The 22,811-nt window shown below is 45.1% G+C and overlaps 1 protein-coding gene across 4 annotated transcripts in view; it reads right to left on the bottom strand.

The window, feature by feature from the left end:
* LOC126999053 (EARP-interacting protein homolog) overlaps positions 1-22,734 on the bottom strand; it is an 83,740-nt gene extending 61,006 nt beyond the window's left edge. For 2 of the 4 annotated variants that reach the window (XM_050861448.1, XM_050861453.1), the window contains exon 1: positions 13,562-13,677. Coding sequence is in view for 2 of the 4 variants with exons in the window: in XM_050861443.1 (XP_050717400.1) it covers positions 8,560-8,601 (42 nt within the window). In the remaining 2 variants the exon portion in view is untranslated. Of the gene's footprint in view, positions 1-8,559; positions 8,681-13,561; positions 13,720-22,570 lie in introns of those variants that run through there. The other 2 variants (XM_050861443.1, XM_050861437.1) reach the window with 2 other exon arrangements.
* Positions 22,735-22,811: the final 77 nt, after the last annotated feature.

The following is a 22,811-nucleotide window of genomic DNA, read 5'->3' on the forward strand; positions in this document are numbered from 1 at the left end:
GAGCAGGTACTGGTACCTTATCGGTAACCATTACCGTTAAAGTACCAGAACCCTAACGGTACCCATTACCACTAATAGTACTGGTTGGATTCCAATATTGCTTAGTGACAATTTACAGTGGCAACCTCGCCAGGATTTGTGAACTGTGTGTAGTGTACCGTGAATTGGGTGTTAGCAGTGATGCACCAGAGTGCACTAGTGCCGTGACTTGCTTCGACAGTGACTCAGTGTTTGAGTGTTGTTCATCTCCTGAAGTCGAACAGGGATTAGGTGTGAGCTGCAAGAGCCTTCTAATCCTCCCCTGATTAGGTGCAGGCTGTGACGCCTTTTAACCTTGTTCGTGCAACAAGTAGCCGCTAAGTAATGACTTTCTACTAATTAGCTGCATCTGCAGCTTGGGCCAGCAGAGTATAAGCCTATGGACGCCCAGTCCACATTGTCGCCAGACAGTGGTGTTTGTTTTGCTTCGTGAGGTGTTTTGCTTCATGAGGTGTTTTGCTTCGTGAGGTGTTTTGCTTCGTGAGGTGTTTTGCTTCGTGAGGTGCTTTGCTTCGTGAGGTGTTTTGCTTCGTGAGGTGTTTTGCTTCATGAGGTGTTTTGCTTCATAAGGTGACTGTTTCTTGTGGCGGGTGCTTTCGTGGTGTATGATTTTTGTGTTACATGCCGTGAGCTGATGTTGTGACTTTGTACAGTGTACTGTTGTGTTCGTCTGTGTTTTGTTGCAGTTTCATTACGTTCGTAATGTCTACCATCTCTAGCATAGAGGAACTGCTGCTTCAGGCTGAGGGTTTGGGACTCTCAGGCCAAGACATCGTCTTCCAACAACAAGCTGTGGAGAGAGAGGACAGAGCCAAAGAGCGTGAACATGAGCGAGAGCGAGAACGTGAAGAATGAGAGCGTGAATGTGAAGAAAGGGAAAAGGAATGTCAGTTCTAGCTTGCCAAGCTCCAATTAGCCAAAGAGGCGAAACCACAACAGTGTTTGTCAAGACCCCAGCGTTCGAGGACCCAAGCTCCCTGCTTACCAAGAGGGGGAAGACATCGCTGCTTACCTGGCCCGCTTTGAGCGTATAACAGAACTGTTGAAGGTGGAAAAAAGTAGCCTCGCCAATAGACTCGGGAGTCTACTGACTGGAAAGGCTGCCGATTTATACAGGTAACTCTCGATTTACACGAGTATTGTGTCCTTGAATAGGTCGCGTAAATCAAAAACAATGTAAATCAAACAAGAGGTTGGTTTCTATCGAAAAATAAAGATTCACTTCATTCAGTGGAGAGAGAGAGAGAGAGAGAGAGAGAGAGAGAGAGAGAGAGAGAGAGAGAGAGAGAGAGAGAGAGAGAGAGAGAGAGAGAGAGAGAGAGAGAGAGAGAATATCCATATCACCGAGATATCCACTCAGGCACTCAGTCTCAGCCTCACTCGTTTGAGGAAGGAATGAGGGACACCATGAGCGAATGGCTAGTATTGGTACCGGTACCGAGTAGTCTGGTACCTGTACCGTACCGTATAGCTGGTACCATAAGTACCAGTACTGGTACCAGTACCTGCCCACCTCTATTGTTGAGTAGCGTGGCAGCGTGGGTACTGTATTGTTGTTCAAGTGGCGCGCTGGAAGAACTGAGCTCAGCTGTGTGGCCGCAGCGCCGTGTGAGTCCAGTTGCGTGAGACATCTGGTGGCCACTCCATAAAATATCGCGTATAAGTGAAAAAACGTGTAAATTAAACATTTATTTGGATTTTGGACCCCGCGTTATTTCAAAAACACGTAAACCAAACTCGCGTAAATCGAGAGCTACCTGTACACTACACTCGACACTGACACCATCTGTGACTTTTCTCTCCTAAAACAGGCGCTGTTGACCGGCTTCGATACGACCCCAGAGCGGTACCGGCTGGACTTCAGGAACTGTACGATTCGTGTCGGAGAGAATTACCGCCAGTTTGCCACCTGCCTACAGTAAATGTTCAACTCGTGGTTGAGTCATCCAAAAGTCCTCGGACGTTTGAGGCCCTACGTGAGTTTATGATCCTCGATCAGTTTCTAGCCTCTCTTTTCCCTGACCTCCGCCTATTTTTAAAGGAACACCAGATCACCAATCTCAAGACTGCAGTCGAGAAGGCGGACGTGTGGGTGTCTGCAAACAATGCCTACCCAAAGCAAAACACTAGCGGGAATGCTGGCCAAACTCTCCCTTCCCACGAGAATTCAACCAGGGGCATTGCGAACGACAGGAAGGGAGACACCACCTCCGACTGACCTGATCCTAGGAATACCTCAAGGGTCAGGTGCTACAACTGTGGGGATGAGAGCCACCTTCAGAATTGATGTCCAAAGAACCCTCAAGCATTCGAGGACCCCACGGAGCCTCAAGAAAAGCACAAGGTAGGGTTATGCATGGGTGACAGGGCTCCACCTAAATTTTCAGTTGGTGGGACCATCAACGGCTCTTGGACCTCCATCATCCGAGACAACGGCTGCAACTGTAACATGATGTCAGAGGAGGCTGTTCCCGATATCGAAGTCTCCTCCTCTCCTAGAATACTCGTCAAAGACTACCTGAGATGGGGAGATGAATTTCCAACCGTTCGGTGTTTCATTCAATGTCCATGAAGCGCGCAAGTATCTTCATTGGCAACATCAGAGGGGCTCGGGACCCTAATGACCCTTTTCTTTGTTCAGGCAGTACTCCACCTTTCTCTTCTCAGCTTGAAGCTGAGAATACAGCACCCGAAGACCCAGGAGCGGTTGACGTTTCTACACCACCAAGGGTCGGAACCATTCCTCCCCACGTTCATGCCGTCCAGACCCACAGTGGCAGCAAGATGAAAAGAGTTCATCCATTGGTGTGACCCCAGAGGATTTTGGCAGCCTCCAAGAGTCTTCCTCAACTCTTCGGGAACTTAGAAATAAAGCCATCTCTGGATATACCTTCGTATATCTTCGAAAGGATGGTCTCTTACACAGTAAGTATGCGACCTCAAAGCACACTTTGAAGATTGGTAAGCTCACTCTTGTTATTCCTAAGAAATGTCGCCCCATTATTCTATCTGTTGGCCACGATAATCCTTTGGCAGGTCATTTTTCACATCGCAAGACATTCATGAATATAGCCAACCAGTTTTTTTCTGGCCAGGTATGGGGGCAGACATTCGGGATTTCTGCTGGTCCTGTAACGTTTGGCAGCGGATGTCAAAAAAGGGGAGAGTACGACTTGTACCCCTGCAGCCACTTCCCATAACAACTGAGCCTTTCTCCCGGGTAGCGATCAACCTAGTCGGACCCTTGTCACCACCGTCGTCCGAATGTCATCGCTACATCCTCACCTTGATCAACTTTGCCATGGGATTTCGGAGGCCGTCCCCCTCAAGGATGTGGACTCCATCTCTGTGGCAGAAGCTCTCCTCTCTATCTTCCCGCGAGTGGGCATACTGAGAGAAATCCTATCCAACCAATGCATTCAGTTTACCTCTCAGTTGATGGGTGAGCTACACAAGCTATTGGGAGTCAAACCAGCCTTCACCACTCCATTCCACCCAGGGGCGGATCCAGAAAGTCAATTTGGGGGGGGCCCAATGGTAAATTTCATAAGTTAGCGACAGCCTCAAAACAGTGAAGACCAATGGATAGTGATGGCAGTTCTTTGCTTGAAATCCACAGCTCCCGAGCAATCAACGTATATGTGACAAATGAATGTTTCTTGTACCTATATATGAAGTGCAATCAATATTTAAGCTGGCAAGCAATAACAAGAAACAATTCAAATTGTTCATCCGACCAGTGAAAAGGCAGATCTGAACAGGTAGAAATCATCACCATACGAGCATTCGAAGAAAAGTAAACATTTATTTCGATATGTAGGCAGCAAGGGTGATCATAATACAGGTCATATATAAATTACAAACCTAACCTTTACAAAAGAGTCAATATGTAAAATTAGACACAGCTGAAGATAAAAAGGATTTCTTATAGGGCCAAATTTGCTGATCACTCTCTCGACTGAAATAGGGATATTATAGTGGAGGGCAAGTCCGTTCAGGCACTCTTGGCCGACGGTACTCCTCAGATGGGTTTTCAGCCTTTTCAATGCTGAGAAAGACCTCTCGGCTCCCGCGTTGGAGACTGGAAGCATCAACAGTTTTTTCAAGAGAATGGCGAGATTGGGGAACATGCTGGTGCTGGCGTGTGCCTGGGCTTCTTTGATAGTTTGGAAGACCGGGACAGATAATGCCCAATGCTCCGCTTCCCCCATCACGAGTGTCAGGGATTCGTTGTCGAGCTCGTAGAGCTTCGCCGCTTGAAGCACAGCCGCAACATCCGTTACGGGGCCTTTGAGGAGTTGCTTGAGCTGAAGTGCGACAGGCACTGTGTCGTCGCCGAACCGACTCTTCAACTCAGCCAAGACATGGTCCATGAACGGAATGTACACCGCCCAGCGGTAGTCCTCAGCATTCTTGCACGGAACATTTGATCGCTGGGTCTGTCGTCCACAGAGTCGTGGCACAGGGATGGTGTCATGCGATGACCCCACCTCGACCAAAAACTCTTCCGCTTTCATGAACACGTCGTAGAAATAATTCTCCGCATCTGCTCTGAACTTGGCAAAAATGGTCTCAATGCCACGAATCGTGGCATAGACTAACACCAGGTCGCCATCTTTTCTCTGAAGAGCTTGGCTCGGCTCGAGAGTATGCGCCAATATACACTCCACTACAACCAGTCCAACAAGAAAGCGGGGAACATATATAGTGGTGAGAAGGAGCCCAGCAGTGGCGTCAAGTTCTTCCTCGAGAAAAACAGCGATGACAAGCGGAAATTCAACGAAAACCAGCACTGCGTCATGCCTCTCAATCCACCTGGTGGGGCACAGGGGAACAAGCTTTTCGCGCTTGGCCGAGGTAACCTTGACAACCTCTGTGAAGTGGAGAGAGCGTATATTCGAAGAATGAAGGAAGTTTTACACCTCGGTCAGTGTTTGAAGAGCGATCTTCACTTCCTTGACGTCACACACCTTCGTCAGTACTAGATTCTGCCGGTGGTTAAAGCAGTGGATTGGCTTGGCCAGGGTGTACTTCTTCATGAGTACTGCGGCACACCCTTTGTTGGCACACCCTTTGAATTTTCCCATCATGGCACTTGCTCCATCAAAACCAAGTCCCCTGCACTTGGCCATGTCCAATCCGAGGTCTTCAACGGTGCGCAAAAGGAGCCAGGCCAGGTGAGGTCTTGGGCGTGCACAAAGGCAAGGAACTCTTCCCTTATTTCCTCTTCGAAGTGCCGAATGATGATAGTGCCTGCACTAAAATTCACTTTCTGCTTGCATGTGAGGAATGAGGTCACAAAGATTTTTTCCTAGGCCTTTAAATGTTGCTCTATAATATTCAATATACGATTCCGTAACTTAAATACTGAAAATAAATAAAGAAAATCCTGAGTTCTCCAGAAATGCAACAGAAAGGTACCAGTTTTCGTTTTGACTCTCTCAGAAAGTGGACATTTTAGCAGATGGGGGGGGGGGGGGCGTCCAACACCCCCGGCGGGTATGACGTACTACGGCCCTGTACGAGTATATAGATTGTTAGATGAGTGCGGGGCCCATAAGAGCGCGGGGCCCTGGCCACGTGCCCATTGTGCCCGGGCCCTGCAGGAGAGTGAATAATTACATCAGACACCGAAAAAAAATTAAATCTTGCTTGAGCATCCCGTCCACCTCCGCATAGTAAAGCCCAAGGAACCTATAGAGGAGAAGTTTTTTTTAAAGTTTGGAGGACAGCGTCCAGAGCTATCTAGCAGCAGCCAGCTTCGCTCCCCAGCTCTCTAGTTTTTTACGGGTATCTTAAATATATTTTATGTTTTCTCAATTCACGGGTATTTCAAATATTTTAGTTATCCTAATATTTTTTTGGGGGGGCCCGGGCCATCTGGCTCCCCACCCCCGTATCTGCGCCTGCATATGCCTATACAGCCGATGACACATTCCGTATTATAGTTGCAGCACATTATAAGCGAGTCAGTTCTGTACCCACTCTCTGCATACACTCGAGATTTTCTGGAGGGGCCGGAAATTTTGGGGGGGCCCCCCCCCCCTCTGTATCCGGCCCTGATTCCACCCCAACTCAAACGGTCGCATCGAGAGACTTCATGGGCCACTGAAGGCTTCTCTCTGCAAGCTGTACCAGGACAAACCACGAGAGTGGCACCAGTATCTAATCCCGATGTTATTTGCCGTCAGAGAGATCCCCAGTGACAGGACGGGGTTCTCCGCATTTGAGGTACTCTATGGGAGGACTGTGCGAGGCCCTCTGACGGTTCTCAGGGATCTATGGGAGGATCGCGGTTTGAAGGGCGACGACCGATGTTCTTTCAGTACGTCGTCGAACTGCAGGACAAACTGGCCAAGGAAGCAAGGATTGCAGCCCAGAATGCGGACGTAAGTGCTTCTAGGTGCAAAGCTTACTTTGACGTCAAATCGCAAGACCGCCAGTTCCAACCCGGCGATGAGGTCCTACTCTTGCTTCCCAGTGACTCTAGCAAACTTTTAGTTGCTTGGAAAGAACCTTACAAGGTATTAGAGAAGCAGAGCAAGGTTGACTACCTCATTGATTGTCCTAGAGTTCCAAGGCTTTACCATGCCAACCTACTAAAACGTTACTTTCACCATTCCAGTGTCAACTTCGCCGAAGTCTTGGATGAGGTTCCACCAGAAGAGGAAGATGCTTCTGACGGATGAACAGCTTGAGTGCACAAACGATCCCGAGGATGAGTACACTAAGCTCCCAGTTACCCCTGATGGCCAACACTGGGGAGAGGACGCAAGGGCCCATATCAACGCCAATCTGGATCTCTACCAACAGACTGCCTTGCGGAACCTTCTTTGGGAATATGGTGACATATTCTCCAAAGTCCCTGGATGTAAGTCTACCATCAAGCATGACATCGTCCTCACCACTACCAGTTGGATCCACTCTAAAGTGTACCCAGTTCCCATCCATCTAAAACCTTTCTTCGAAAAGGAAGTGAACCATATTTTTGAACAGGGTATCGTCTGACGTTCCCAGTCTCAACACTGTTCCCCTGTTGTGATGGTTCCCAAGGCTGACGGCACCTATCGAATGGACATTGACTGCCGCCAACTGAACAGCATTACAGTCTTTCAGGCCGAACCTAGCTGCAGCACTGAAAAAGACTTGCATAAATTTTCGGGTTCAGTCTTCTTCTCAGAACTGGATTTATGCAAGGCGTATTACCAAGTTCCCTTGTCCAAAAAGGCCAAGCCACTTACTGCCTTCCCCACGCACCTAGGCCTCATGGAGTTCAACCGCCTTCCTTTTGGGCTAGTCACCGCTTGCACTACGTATGTCCGACTCATGCGCATCGTTCTTGCGGATCTTCAAAATGTCTCCTTTTACTATGACAACGTCTTTATACATTCCCCAGATTGGTCCCAACACTGCTCTACACTCAGATCTGTCTTTGAAAGGACCAGGATGCACAGACTCACCCTCAAGAGTTCAGTGTTACTTTGGCTTTCCGTCCATTCAATACCTTGGATTCATCTTGGGAGGTGACTGCCTCCAAACCCAGCCCAACAAGGTAGAAGCCTTATGCCGGATACCTCCTCCGAAAACGAAGAAGCTCCTGCGAGGATTCCTAGGTATGGTCAGCTTACACAAACTGTTCATTCCTAAGGCCACTACTTTCATGCTCCACTTTCAGACATGTTGAAGAAGACAATTTGCGAATCTCTTCCTTGGACCAATGAGCTACTGGACTGTTTTAACCATCTCAAGTATGTCCTGTCATCTAACCCTGTGCTCCGCCTCCCAGATGCCAGCCTTACTTTTGTTCTCAGAACAGATACTTCCAACAAAGGTCTGGGAGCTTTCCTCCTCCAGTACCACTTGGGTTGTCCTCGTCCTTTCGCCTACACCAGGTGGAAACTACTACCACATGAGTCGGTATTCTACCATTGAACATGAGAGCCTTGCAATGGTGTATGGGATTTTGAGGTTTGATTACTACCTTCGAGGTCGAGAGTTTATCCTGGAGACAGACCACAAGCCTCTTGTTCAATTGTCCAGCCAGCTGTTCATCCTTCCTTTCAGGATGGTCAATAAATGGGTACATGGGGACACTTGGGGAAGGTCAACAGTGGTAACCCAGATGTTAACACTGGCCCTGTGTCGGGTTAATGGGTTCTCTCCTACCACAGGCTCAAAGGGCCTACAGGACAGAGATGAGCACCCGCCACACACAGCTATAGTACAGGCTCCCAAGTATATTTACTTAAAATGTTCTGGGCATATAATCCCTGCAATGTGAAAGACCCAACGTACATGAGTAAACACATGCATACTACTGCTACCTAAAAACTTTTAGTATAAATTGATTAGGAGCATTACAAATATAGAATTTATATACTCTAAAATAACCATATAAAATAAGTATTGTAAGATATGCTGAAAAAAACATGGAATCATATGTAAGCATCAATACTACTTCATGAACCTTACATATATCTACCTTTACAAATCCATAAAAATATCTAAATCTATACTCACCTGAAAATCTTCCAGACCATATATGATAGGTGCATCATCCATTTTGTAATCTTATGACACAATATCCAAGGTACAGTCTTTTGTGACAGAGGGAAGAAACTTCAGAGCAAGCTTTTCACACCTGTAAAGGTAATTCATCATCATCACACCTGCAACATTCTATTGCAGGGCATAAGCCCCTCCCATATGTTTCCATTAATTTACGTTGCATCAGGGTTGGCATGACTGAAATCAAATGATTTTAATCATGTGATTAAAATCAATTATAATCACAGAAAAAAAATCACTGATTAAAATCAAAATCTTTTAATTTTAAATATAATGAGCATTGTATGCTCATTATATTTAAAATTACAAAACATTACATTTAAAAGTACAAAACTGGGATATTTTAGTTAAAATATGTAGGGAACACAGTGATGACAGTGAGCAACAGATAATTAGGAAGGTCAATCATAAGGCATTGAAGAGATTTGCTGAAGATTATTTTGACAGACTCAAACCAATTGCAGTGGCATTAGATAGGCTTCAATGTGAAGATGCACTCATTAGTGATGCAGTAGAAGTTTGGTTCAAACTTGAATGTGACTTGCAAGAATGTTTAACAGAGCAGAAGGATTTGGATAAGTTACTAAAGAGGAAAAAATCAGCACTAACACCTGCTCAATACTTAGCAAATTTGATTGACCCTAGGTATCAGGGTAAGTGTCTCACTGCTAAGGAGATTGATAGTGCAGAAAATTATGTGGAAGAAAATTTTCCCCAGTTTCTTTCAACATTGAGATATCGAGGAAAGTCCATGCCTTTCAAGCATATGCATTTTAAACCTGATGTTGTAAATACCCTATCACCACTTGCTTGGTGGCAAATTTTTTCAGGAGATATTAAAGACTGTTTGGTGGTGCCTACCCAGTTACATACAGCTGTTGCTTCCTCAGCAAGAATTAGAGGAGTTCTGTCTCTCAAAAAATAAATGCCAGATTATCTGGGAAGCATAATTTGGTACAGAAAAGTGGGTCTACTATGAAAAAAATGTTTTGCTTATCCCAATGTAATTCAAAACAAAGTTATGAATATTAAGAACATTTTTCTTTAACCTCTTCACTACGAGCTGTCAAATCGCGCGCCCTTCCCATATCCGAGTACTATACCCGAGAAGAAATAAAACACACACTGGCTGAAATGACCATGACGCAGTATACGCGTCACTCAGATATGCTACGAGAGACGAAATGACGCGTATACTGCGTCATCGGATGCAAGGGGTTAATAATCTTTGACAGTTGCAGTATTATGATAAATTAAATTATGAAACTTCGGTTGCACAGCAACCTGAATCAATGACCTGTTGTTCGTTGCTTTTTGGTCAACAAAAACTTCTGTACAATCAATTTTAGGCACTTGATACACTAGAGCAATTAATAGATCACAAACACAGACTTTACTTGTTCATTATGTATTTATGCCTTGGAGGTAGATTTATATGACTTGGCATTCCAAACCAAAACAGACCTTCTTCTTTTGACCTGTATCACTTTTCATCGGCTCATCACCATCACTTCTTCTGGTGCTAACTCCCCTCTCTGCCTCTCATAGTTGCTACATTCTACAATTAGGTGTTCCACTGTTTCTTTCTCCCCAGTGTCCTAGACAGCTACAGCCCTTTGTGTTGGTAAGTCTTGGTGAGAGTGAGTTCGGCCCCTCAGCAGCTCCTTTTGGTACTGTGCGGGTTTCGGCCTTTTAAATATCTCTTTACCACGAGTTCTACCAACTAGATTCTGTTCGGTACTTTCCAGATTAAACATTAGTCTTCATGGAATCTATTAGAAAAATGGTTCAAGCTACACATGCGGCACGAGATTAGAAAAAAATGCGAGAATGGTGTAAGCTGAGGTGTGAGTTTGTAATAACTGAATGGTAGAGTGTTTCTCACCACTTCACCTGAAAAATATTAGCATAAGCACTTGGGATCAATGTCTTGTAGACTATATATAGGCACAGTGCATCATGATTAATCATGTGAGAGATTTTAAAGTGTGCGAGTCCTCATCCCTTCAACAGGAGTTGACTCAGTTTTAGTTAAGGTAGCTAGCGATTACTGGCAATTTTGGGGGGACGGAACTCCTCTAATTGAAAGAGTCTTTTCAACCTTTGGACTTGTGCATTCAAAAATCAGAAACTGTCTAGGTAATGAAAAAAGCATCAAAGCTTGTTTAATGTATTTCATAATGAAACAAAAAGTGATTTTTACTGACAATAACTAAAATTCATTGTGTTTACATTTTATAAACTTGTAGCCGAATGTAAGCTCACATAACTTGTTGCATCTTTTTTCAACAGTGTTTATAATTTTCAAAGCCCAATAGGTATTTTTTTTAATAAATATCATACAATATTAGAATACGAAGTTAAAAAGTGTAGAGTAGTCATTTCTTTCCTTATGTTCATCTTCAATAAATAATGCAGGCATCATGTGTATAAGTATACAGTAATCCCTCGCCATATCGAGGTTCACTTATCGCGGTCTCGCTGTATCGCGGATTTTTAAATTGTATTGTATCGCATTTTTTTCGCTATATCGTGGGATTTTGCGGTAAAATAAACATTTTCAAGCATAATAAATGAAAACGATATAAATCAACTTAAGTAGGAACACACCTAAATAAGCACCTATGTCACCCACCTATTTTTTTATTTTTCCGTTGCGGCCTATTGCACCGTTAGTCTTTTCCCTGGTTCACTCCTCCCCCACTTCCTTTCTTTCTGCTCCCTCTCCGTCCCCGTATTTTTCTCCTTCCTTCTCATTTCTTTCTTTTCCTTTCACTTTCTCTTTTAGTCTCTTTCCCTCCCACTCACACCCTTTCTCTCCCCCTCTTTCCTCACCTTTACCTGACCCTCCCTACCTCTCTCTTCTTTTCCCATCCCATTTCCTTCACTCATTTCCCTTGTTTCCTGCTCTCTCACACCCTCTTATCTTTAGCCTTATCTCTCACTCTATCACTCTTCCTCCCTTTCTCCTTCCCCATTAGATTACATGAACACACACACACACACACTCGCTCGCACGCACGCACACACACACACAAAAGAGGAAATGGGAAGGGTGTGTGGAGGGAGGGGCAGAAGTGAGTCAGGTCATGTCCTGACCTGACTCACTTCTGCCACTCCCTCCCCACACATTTCTCATTTCCCCTTCTGTGTGTGCGTGTGTGTTTACAACTATGTAAACACACATACACACACACACAGAAGGTGAAATGGAAAGTGTGTGGGGAGGGAGGGGCAGAAGTGAGTCAGGTCATGTCCTGACTGAAGCCCTGACCTGACTCGCCCTCAGGACCTCACTTGACTCTCCCTCAGGACCTGACATGACTCTCCCCACTGTCCCTCCCTCGAGCGTGGTGTTGGATGGATCCCGGCTAGCCGGTGGTTTTACTTGTGTCAGTGATAAATAATGAAGATACACTGTGTTTGGTGCCACGGACTCTACTTGGAGGACAGAAACCTTGTGATGAGGTGACAACCTACTAGAGAGGGCATGAGTGTGGTGAAGGCGTTTATGTGAGCACAGATGGCCGCCGGTGCCACGCCAGATGGTGAGGTGAGCATCGTTTGGTGGGTTCACTACGCTTCTCTCCCAAAACAAGCTTGGGAATCCACTGAGTGCGTGGTTTTCGTATGGGAAACACTAAATTCGTCGCAAACGCTTATTTTAATGGTGGTGGGAGGAAAAATTCCCTAAATTTAGGAAATTTCCCTAGATCTAGGGAGTTTTTATCCCCCCCCACTAAAAAAATACGCGAATGCGACGAATTTCGTGTCCCCCACCCGATACCCCGCATTCCCACCAGGTCCCCAGGCTTGTATGGGGGGGAGGGGGGAGTATGGGCAAACACTAGAATTTTACCCTAACATCCTCTATCTGTATTTTTTTCATGACTCACTCCGTCCCTCTCCTCCCTTTCCCCTTCCATATTTACCTAATTGTGATATAAAAGAAGTGAGCAACGCTCATATTGTCCTTACTCTGAGTATTCTTCCGCCCCGCCAAACTAATTCTTGCATGAAGTTCGTATTTACGAAGCAAATGTCGAACGTTGAAACAAGAATTATAGAAGCATTCATTGGGACCGCATCGTAACAACGAAACGTCATAGGAAGTGTTTATAAGAGTGTGGGAAAGGTCAATAGGAGTGTGGGAAAGATTTGTAAGAGCGTGGGGAGGGCTTATAAAGCCTTAAAATATATATTAAAAAAATATAAGGTCGCTACTTCATGGATTTTCGCTTATCGCAGGGGGTTCTGGAACCTAACCCCCACGATAGACGAGGGATTACTGGATGTATTGTTGATAAGGTAAAGGAGATAGGAGTATTAAGAGGAAAAAGTGATAAAAAACACGATTTTACGCGATGTTCGACGAACATAACAAAATAAATATATACCATTATGCCTTTCTATATGGGAAACTTTCAGAATATTTTTCATAGGGCTCTAAGCATACCTAAAGACTATTCACAGCCAAAAAATGAAAGTGATTGGTTATGTATTAATGGTGCTGTGTAATTTTAAGTGTTGATACACATATACGCGTATACATATAAGTATACATACATTGTTCTGGCTTGTACCAAATGTAGGCAACATAAATGCCAACTTAGTTTCATCGCAATACCCAATAGTTTAGTTAGATGACCTCAGGTGTCCCGTACCCTTAACTAGAAAACGAGATATTGGCTCGTTCATAAAATGAATCTTTACCTAAAGGCCTAAACTGTGATCACCCGGATATTACACTGGCCCTGTGTCTCGGGGTAATGGGTTCCTACCGACCACAGGGTCAAGGGCTAATGGGACGGGTATGAGCACTAAGGCCGCACGCAACCACAGCAGGTTCGTGTACCGCACCGTCTTCATCGTTCATACGCTACTGCCTTAGTAACTGTAGCAATCACCCCCATCCTGTATACACTGTGGAGCATCATGTTGACCTGCCACTCACCGTGAGCGAGGAGGAGCGCCTCGTCCAGGCGTTCAAGAAGCCGCAGCACTTCCCTTCTTCTTCTTGGGTGTTTTATACTCCACCTGTCAAGCTGCTGTGTTGGCCTTGCGTGTTTCCTTCTCGACAACGGCACCGCGGGGCAGCTGTGACATCCGGGTTATCATGTAATATACCTTCCCCAGTTACTCATTTATCGACCAGTCCGAAAGAGAGGATGAACAGTTGGGTGAGCCGCACGCTGACTGCCCTGGCCAGGATTCGAACTCGGGCCCTCGGATTCGTGGCTATATGGTGTGTACAATTCGTCAAGTTCACCGGAGGGCCGGCAAAACAAATCGCGCTTCTTCTTTTGACTTGTTCCGCGTTGGTGCCACAGTTGGAGACACAGCCTAACGAGCCCCATAAAACACTTCAGAAGAAGAAGCCATCTCCACGTCTCGACAACCTAAGATTTGGACCCCCGGGCCCCGTGTTCGGGCTTTCCATGTGTACTGTGATGGCTCTGTTGATGGCAGCAGGTCTGGCTGTGGCGTCTTTTTTTTTTTTTTTTTTTTACATTGCGGCCTATTGCGCCGGTAGGCTTCTTCCCGGTGGATCCTGATGGTCGGTCCAAGGCTTCTTTCCGGTGGGTCCTGATGGTCGGCCCAGCCCGTTCTGGCGCAGGCGAGTGTTTATAGTGGCGCCATCTTGCATTGGCTCATGCTGCCCTCCCAGAGCTCATCTTTGATCCTAGAATCTAGAGTCCGGGTTGATAGGTGGTCTTCTGAACAGCATGTGCATGGGTAGTTTTAAGCCACTCGGCGGCGGCTGAAAAATCCCAGCTTGGTGGCACCGGGCAGGGATTGAACTCGCGTCCTCCTGAACACGGAGCCGTTACTCTGACGACTCAGCCACCGCCTCCGGGATTACGCTTCCCCCACCCAGTACACTGACATTGAGGTTACCAGGCGGCTGCCGGGGTACCTGACTACCTGTCCTCGACCCGGGCTTAAGGCTCTCCACACTGTATACTAAGCAGCTTTGCACGAAAATGTCTACTTGTTTGTCGATAGCCAGGCTGCATTACATGACCTTATGTCCTCCTACCCTACAGACTGATCTTGTAACTAAGTGCCTGACTGCCGTCCGTGCCCTTGAGGCCGCAGGTGCCACGGTCCACTTCACCTGGGTGCCCTCCCATGTGGGCATCCAGCTCAATGAGAAGGCAGACTGCCTTGCTCGCCAAGCCCTTCGGATGACACAGTGGACCCTGGCACTGACTATACGCTTAGCTATGTTAAGAATTATTTCCGTGATAGCATTGGTACACAACTCCAGACACTGCTGTGACACTGGCAGCGCCAGCAACCTTCACTATGTTACTGTCTCCCAACACTGCGTTTACCCCTATGGGCGACACACTGCCCCTCAGGATATGGTAGCAATGCGCCTTAGGCTAGGCTATAGGTACTACTGGGAGGTTATATAGTAACTCCCCTGGGTGTCTGCTGCACGCCATGCCATGGAATGCCCTTTTATTGCTAAGTTTAAACCACGGGACTGCCTTGACCTGCCCCAAACAATTTGTTGGCTACTGAACCATGATGTCCTCCCTGTTATCCTCAAAGAACACCCTCAGTTTGCACAAAGGTGGTGATGCAGTGTGTGGGAGCCTGAACTACTGCCGTGCTATACAAGGCTGTGATTTCTGCAGTATTCTACTTTAAGGAACATTTACTGTATCTCTGTATTAATTTCCATCTAGTGCTTGGGCAATGTCCTTCTCCGTCCCCACATTTTATTTTCTTATTGTCTAGGGGGAGGCCGGCAGGAACCACCCCCCTCCCTTGTTGTGCATTCATTCCTACCATTGCATCTTTTTAGTTTCATGGTGCTACCTACACATGTATTACTAGTTGTATAATCACACTCTCTCCTGCCTGTGGGTTGGGATGGCATGTTCCTCCCTTCTCCCTTGTTGTTTACCTGCAACAATAAACTATCAATCAATCAATCAAGATTTGGACGCCATTATTGGCCATGTTTTCGACGCACTTTTCAAACGCTAGCACACGCTCTCTTTTCTATTTCTGTTTAACAGCCATACTGGTCGTCCACTGAAACTGAGCACACTTGTGTCAGACCTGCACACCTTTCCCTAACAGCCAGCAGGGAGCCAAAAGCCAGCGAGTTGTGGGAAAGTAAATAAGAGACAGTTTGTGTCTACACCAACATGTGTCGCCAAGCCACCATTACACCCTTATACTTCACCATAATTTGGTCACCAGCCGTTGGAATGTGCCGTAAGGTGACAGAAGATTATTATTAGCCTTACGATCAGCCAGTGTCTCAGTATAGGCACCACAGAGTTATATACCTTGAGCGCACGAGCCAGACACTCGGGTGAGGCAACCGGAAGTATGTCGGCCGCCATCTTAGGGAGCCTAGTCCAGCCCGCAACTTCAAAGTGAAGGTAAGTGTGCTTTCACTTTTTCATGAATATGTTCATTATTATGACATTTAACTGTACTAAACTGCTAACTATTTACACTTTGTGTATCACTGAGTGATATATTTTGTATAATAACAGATGAAAATAACACAACATAGATAAGAAGTAAATATGATTGGTAAACAAAGACGAAAATTTCTGGACTCCCGTCTACTTCCCTGTGGTGATAGTGAAATTATAAACTGTTACTGATTAACATTAGAACTCCCTTGCCAGTACTTTATATTAGTGACGTCACCCAGGACAGAGAGCTCTAGAGCTCCCTGTCCTGTGTGACGTCACTCCCATCAGTCCACCCCGCGCCATGTGAACGTAAGTTCGTCATGCTCCTTTATTGTAGGGATTATTTGGGGATCTTGAGTTTTGCCAGTCTCAGTAAAGAATCAAGGGGATTATCTGTAAGGATTTATTGTTATATAGCTTTGTGTAGTATAAGGATTTATTGTTGTAGGCTATAACTTTACTTGACATGAGTAGGCATTGTAGTTATGTTCGCTATGTAGGTTTCTTTCGTTACAGGCTTTAACTGCAGTGTAATTATTTGTACAATAAAACCATAAATCTTGCAATCCAGTTGGTTTACTACATTCCATTTATTGTTGATAATGATCAATTGGCTTTAATTTTCTTTATCATAATAGAAAGAATAACAATACATCTGTTGCAATATTTCACAAGTAAGTAATGTGATCATATTTTTTCTTAGAACGTCGCCAAAAGATGCCGCAGTGTGCAGCATGGAGATGCCGTAACCGCACCGAAAAGGAACGCGGAAAGGAAAATAGCACATCATTTCACAAGTAATTGCTTCAGAGTAACATAAAATGCATGCTTTCGTAAACATATATCGATATTGTACGTAAATAAATAAAGTCCAGCTTCTTTCCCGTAAATGCGGGAGTGAGGCAGGGCTGTGTCCTTGCCCCATTGCTTTTCAACACCTGTATGGACTGGGTACTGGGCAGCAGAGTTGTGCAGGGCCGGCCCTAGGCCAATATAACCGATGCAACGTGTGTGTGTTAACACAATAAAGAGAGCAGCACGGCGAGTAATGAAATCTCTCTGCTAAAGTTTACTGCAAGCAGGTAACGGAAAGGAAGCAAAGTGCCTTTGCATAGATGGAGCCTATAGCTGGGTAGTGTGTCAGCCACGTAGCCCATGACAAGTATATCAAGGCTCATGACATTCAGGAAGCAGCGTCCCTCCCTGCAGGCAAGGCTCAGGCGATTAAGGGATATGTAGGTAATGGAAAGACTTCCCCAACTGCTGGCGATAATGTTTTACAGCGATAAGTATTGTTAAATCCATCCATTACAGCAGCATCACTAAAAGACGAGCACACAGACTTGTTTGAAATCTCTTGGTACCCTCTGAGCGCTGCCGCTTCTCAAGGTCGTCAGCAGCCCGCCGTGACACGCCTATATCACAGGATACGTGGGTTACTGAGTGCCTATCACAGAGTTATATACCTAGAGCGCGCGCTCCCGTGTTGTGGGGTTGGCGGCGGGTGAGGCAAGCTACCCTGGCGCGCGGCAGCCATCTTGGGAAGCCCACTTTCCCTTCTGGTGCACCCACAAAGTTACCAGTTTCCGAGCGGTTTTCAACGTCTGTATATTTCACTATTGGGATGTTTCGTATACTGGAGTAATCAGTAAAGGATGCGGATTCAGGAATTGGGCTTGAAAAATTCATATGATGAAAAATATCTGAGCACGAAGGAGTTGAAGGGAAATAATGCGAGAAAACTTTTTTATGAGCTACTTTTTTTAACTTATGAGTTATGATATACTTGCACTATTAACACATCTCATTAGGCTACATTTAATGCAGATAAATAAAGTAGCTCATAAAAGTTTCCTCGCATTATTTCCCTTCAACTCCTTCGTACTCAGATATTTTTCATCATCTTTCTATTACCTACATATCCCTTAATCGCCTGAGCCTTGCCTGCAGGGAGGGACGCTGCTTCCTGAACGTCATGAGCCTTGATATACTTGTCATGGGCCACGTGGCTGACACACTACCCAGCTATAGGCTCCATCTATGCAAAGGCACTTTGCTTCCTTTCCGTTACCTGCTTGCAGTAAACTTTAGCAGAGAGATTCCATTACTCGCCGTGTTGCTCTCTTTATTGTGTTAACACACACACGTTGCATCGGTTACATTGGCCTAGGGCCGGCCCTGCACAACTCTGCTGCCCAGTACCCAGTCCATACAGGTGTTGAAAAGCAATGGGGCAAGGACACAGCCCTGCCTCACTCCCGCATTTACGGGAAAGAAGCTGGACAAGCGCACCCCCCCCCAACAAAACAATAGTCATAAGAACAAAGGGAAACTGCGCGAGGCCGAGTGGCCTACACAGGGCAGCTCCAGAATCCCCCCCACTGCTCACGATGGGTGAGGTGTAGTTTCAGGGGTTACAGATAGAGGCTTGATCCTCGTTTACCTTCGGTACGGGCTTACATTCCAGTACCCTGTCTCCTTACTGCACCCACACCTCACTGCCACCTGTCATCCTCGTCCATGTAGTTATCGTCCCTGCACTATCTTTGTGATTGCTGAGTCTATTCCATTCCCCCACCACCCTATTACTAAACCAATGCTTGCCTATATCTCTCCTAAATCTATACTTTTCTAATCTAAATCCACTACTGCGTGTTCTATCCTGCTGACTAATTCTCAGTACTTTACTTGTATCGCCTTTGTTGTAACCCTTGACCCATTTGAATACTTCTATCAGATCTCCCCGCACTCTTCGTCTTTCTAGTGAATGTAAGTTTAGATGTTTCAGCCTATTTTGATAAGGGAGGTTCCTCAGCCCTTGAATCATCTTGGTCATCCTCCTCTGAACTGATTCTAACAAGCTGATGTCCATTCTGTAGTGTGGGCACCAAAACTGGACAGCATAATCTAAGTGTGGCCTAACTAACGCTAAATAGAGTCTGAGGATGACCTCTGCACTCCTGTGGGTTACCGTCCTGTTAATAAAGCCTAATACCCTGTTAGCCCTATTCCTTGCACTATTACATTGTTTCCTTAGTTTTAGGTCAGAGTTCACTAACACTCCCAAATCCCTTTCACACTCTGATCTGCCTATCGCTGTGTAGTCTAAACCATACCCGTGTAATGGGTTGCGTGTTCTTAAACTAAGTACGCTACACTTGATGTTAAAATTCATCTGCCATTTTTCTGACCAAGCTGACAGTTTGTTGAGATCCTTCTACAGTGCTCTATAATCCTCCCCTGTCCTAATAGTGCGTCCTATTTTGGTGTCATCTGCAAGTTTACCTATGTCACTAGTTATCCCATTGTCTATGTCACTGATGTAGATAATGAATAAAAGCGGGCCTAAAACTGAACCTTGAGGAACCATACTGGTAACATTACCCCATTCGGATTTTTTTTACCTTTAATGGTAACCCTCTGTTTCCTGTCGCTAATCCACGCCTTAATCCAATCAAATACCTTCCCTCTTATCCCATGAGCCCTGACTTTATTCAGCAGTCTCTGGTGAGGTACCTTATCAAAGGCCTTACTAAAATCAAGATAAACCACATCATAGCTCTCATCATTGTCAGCTGCCTCGTATACTCTATTGTAAAAGGATAAAAGATTAGTGAGGCACGACTGTCCTTTAATAAACCCATGCTGTGAGTCGTGAATTAAATTATGTCTGTCAAAATAGTCCCTAATACTATCAGCTATTACCGACTCAATCATTTTACCTATAACTGACGTCAAACTAATCGGCCTATAGTTTTCCATAGAAGATTTGTCACCCTTCTTAAATATTGGAATAACGTGTGCCTGCCTCCATGAAACAGGCACCACCCCTGTGTCTAGTGACTTCCTAAATACTTCTGTTAACTGCCCACTGATTTCAGTTTCACATTCCTTTATTACCCTGGGGAAAAGTTCAGCTGGCCCTGGTGCCTTGGTGAGTCTATCTGTCTAATCACGAGCTCCCTACTCATGTTGATGTCGGTTAATCCTTCTACCTCTTCTCCCCTGTAGATCTGTTCTCCCTGAGGTATATCATCTAATCTTTCTTTGGTAAATACAGTTAAGAAATATCTATTTAACGCCTCGCTCATTTCCTCATCTCTATCAATCAGTGTTTCTCCTGACTTAAGCGGCCCTATCTATCTTATCCCTAACCTTGGTCTTATAAAGCTGAAAGAAGCCCTTTGGATTGGTCTTTGCTTCCCTGACAATTCTAATCTCATAATTACGTTTTGCCATACGTGTGTTCTTCTTTACTGTTCAAGCTAAATCGTTGTAACTATCCCTTAGGTGAGTTTCCCCCCTTTTGATTCTAACATATAGTCCTCTTTTCCTTCCTATTTCAGATTTTAGCCTGTATGTCATACATCGCGGGTACATACATGAGCCCTGACTTTATTCAGCAGTCTCTGGTGAGGTACCTTATCAAAGGCCTTACTAAAATCAAGATGTTGACCTGTTGACCTGACTTCGCTGTGAGGTATAAACTGTTTCTGTCCTAATTTAATCTCCCTGACCAGACTATTGTACTCACCTTTCAAGCTACTGACCTGACTAGTGGCCTCACCAGAGATTAACGCCCCTCCCTGCTCTGGGTCCTGACCTACTTCTGATCTCACTCCCCTAAGCCTCTGCAGCTGCTTTCTTAACCCCTCGTAGTCCGCCTTCCTGAAGTCAGGTATTAATGTGTTGTTACTGCTGACTCTATCCTCCCATTTGATATTAAATATGATTTCCTTATGATCACTGTTACCTAATGAATCCCCAACCTCAATGTTGCTTATTATGTTCTCTCTATTAGTTTACAACAAATCCAAAATATTTTCTTCCCTCGTTGGTGTTCTAATTAAGTGTTTAAGGAAACTATCCTGTATCACATCTAACAAATCCTGTGCCTCTTGGTCTCCGGATAAAGTATCCCACTCTATGTTCCTATAATTGAAATCCCCAATTACACACACATTTCTATATCTTGACGCCCTACTAATTTCCTGTAAAAGGGGTTGGCTACTGTCCCTGGTAAGGTTGGGCGGTCTGTAAAGTACTCCGATGATAAGCTTTTCCTTCCAACCTATTGTTTCTACCCAAAGGGATTCTGTATTGCTAACTACCTTGACTGAGTTGTTAATGACACATTTAAGATTGTCCCTGACGAAGAGTGCGACCCCACCCCCCTTCCTGCCTATTCGATCCTTGTGGAATAATTTATACCCTTCAATCTCTAATTCTGGGAGAAAGTGTCTGTCTGCAGTGTTTATCTATGACTCTGTGATCGTTATATATCATATCAAATTTCTCTACGTACGCCTTTCCCCTCGCAGGAATCCCAGAGTAGCAGAAGATCCCAGAGCATTACGTGCCTTGCGATGCACTGAATCAAACGCCTTCTTGAGATCGACATAGGCTGGAATTAAGCATCCCCTGTCGAAACTCACGTCGGAACTCCAGTAGTACGCGAAGGGCTAGGATACGGTCAGTTGATATCAGTTGTTGACTTATTACCAGGCGTGAACCCAGACTGTTCAGCAGGTCTCTGCATCTTCAGCAGCTGGCTGCGAATTCGCATCAGCAATAGGTGGGCAAGCACCTTGCCTGGCACACTGAGCAATGTAATACTACGGTAGTTGTTGCAGTTCAGGGGGTCCCCTTTCCCTTTCCACATAGGGACGACCAACCCCCTCTTCCAGTCAGGAGGAATGGTACCGGACTGCCATACGGCAGTCAAGACCGCATCAGTGTTCCCACAATGTCAGAATAAGAATTCCCCAGACTAGGGTTGAAAATTCCCAAATTTGGACCAAAATTCCCCCCAAAATTTTCCTTACCTATAATAATAATAACTAGATACTAGAGAAAATGAATCAACCACATCATATAATGATCCAAATGGAAACGACATCATTACCACAACAAAAATCAGACTATAACGTCATGTATCGCCACCTTCAGTCCCTACATTGAAATCATTACAACAAAATGTATAGACAGTTGATGCAATATATACCTACAGAGAAACTTCAGCACAAGGCAGCCCACACCCCTAATCACTCTGAAAAGCTATGATTATTTCTTCCTCCATTGGGGTATATCCCCAACGAAATACCAAAAAAAAAAAGAAAAAAAAATATTGCTTACAGCTGCGGTCCCTTTACAGCCAAAGCCATACACCACAATATGCATGCAAAGGCCAGTCACCTCATGCATAAAAAGAAATTGCCCAACATATTGAAAAAAAAAAAAGATTACTGGCAGTTGTTAGCAACATACAAATTATTGAGATACAAAGTAATATATACATGGTAAGTCTTTGTATTAATTACTCCATCAAAGACAGAGGCCATCAGCTACCTACACACTGAAGTGTGCACTATTTCACTTGCCTACACACACACACACACACACACACTGCCCTCGGTACAAAACTAAAAACATTCGAAGTTCGAACAAAGTAGATTATCAAGACTAGTTTAGCACAACCACCATCCCACAACATCACCATGGACCAACTACAATACCTCATATGCAGTTGAAGGTGGCACCGACGTTGTGGCCTTGTCTCAGAGGGAGACGTGAAGCTACATCCTCCAGACTCCTGAGAGTAGCAGGCTGAGACAGACGCACATTCAAATCTGTCAGCTGACCGCTGTAAACACTGTCGTGACTTCCGCGGCCGCGCCACGGGCGGTACATAATACATACATATATGAAACACACTTCAATCAAAGAAAACGGCTGACAAAATAATAAGGTAGACTT

Source organism: Eriocheir sinensis, chromosome 2, assembly GCF_024679095.1.
Source record: "Eriocheir sinensis breed Jianghai 21 chromosome 2, ASM2467909v1, whole genome shotgun sequence".
Lineage (NCBI taxonomy): Eukaryota > Metazoa > Arthropoda > Malacostraca > Decapoda > Varunidae > Eriocheir > Eriocheir sinensis.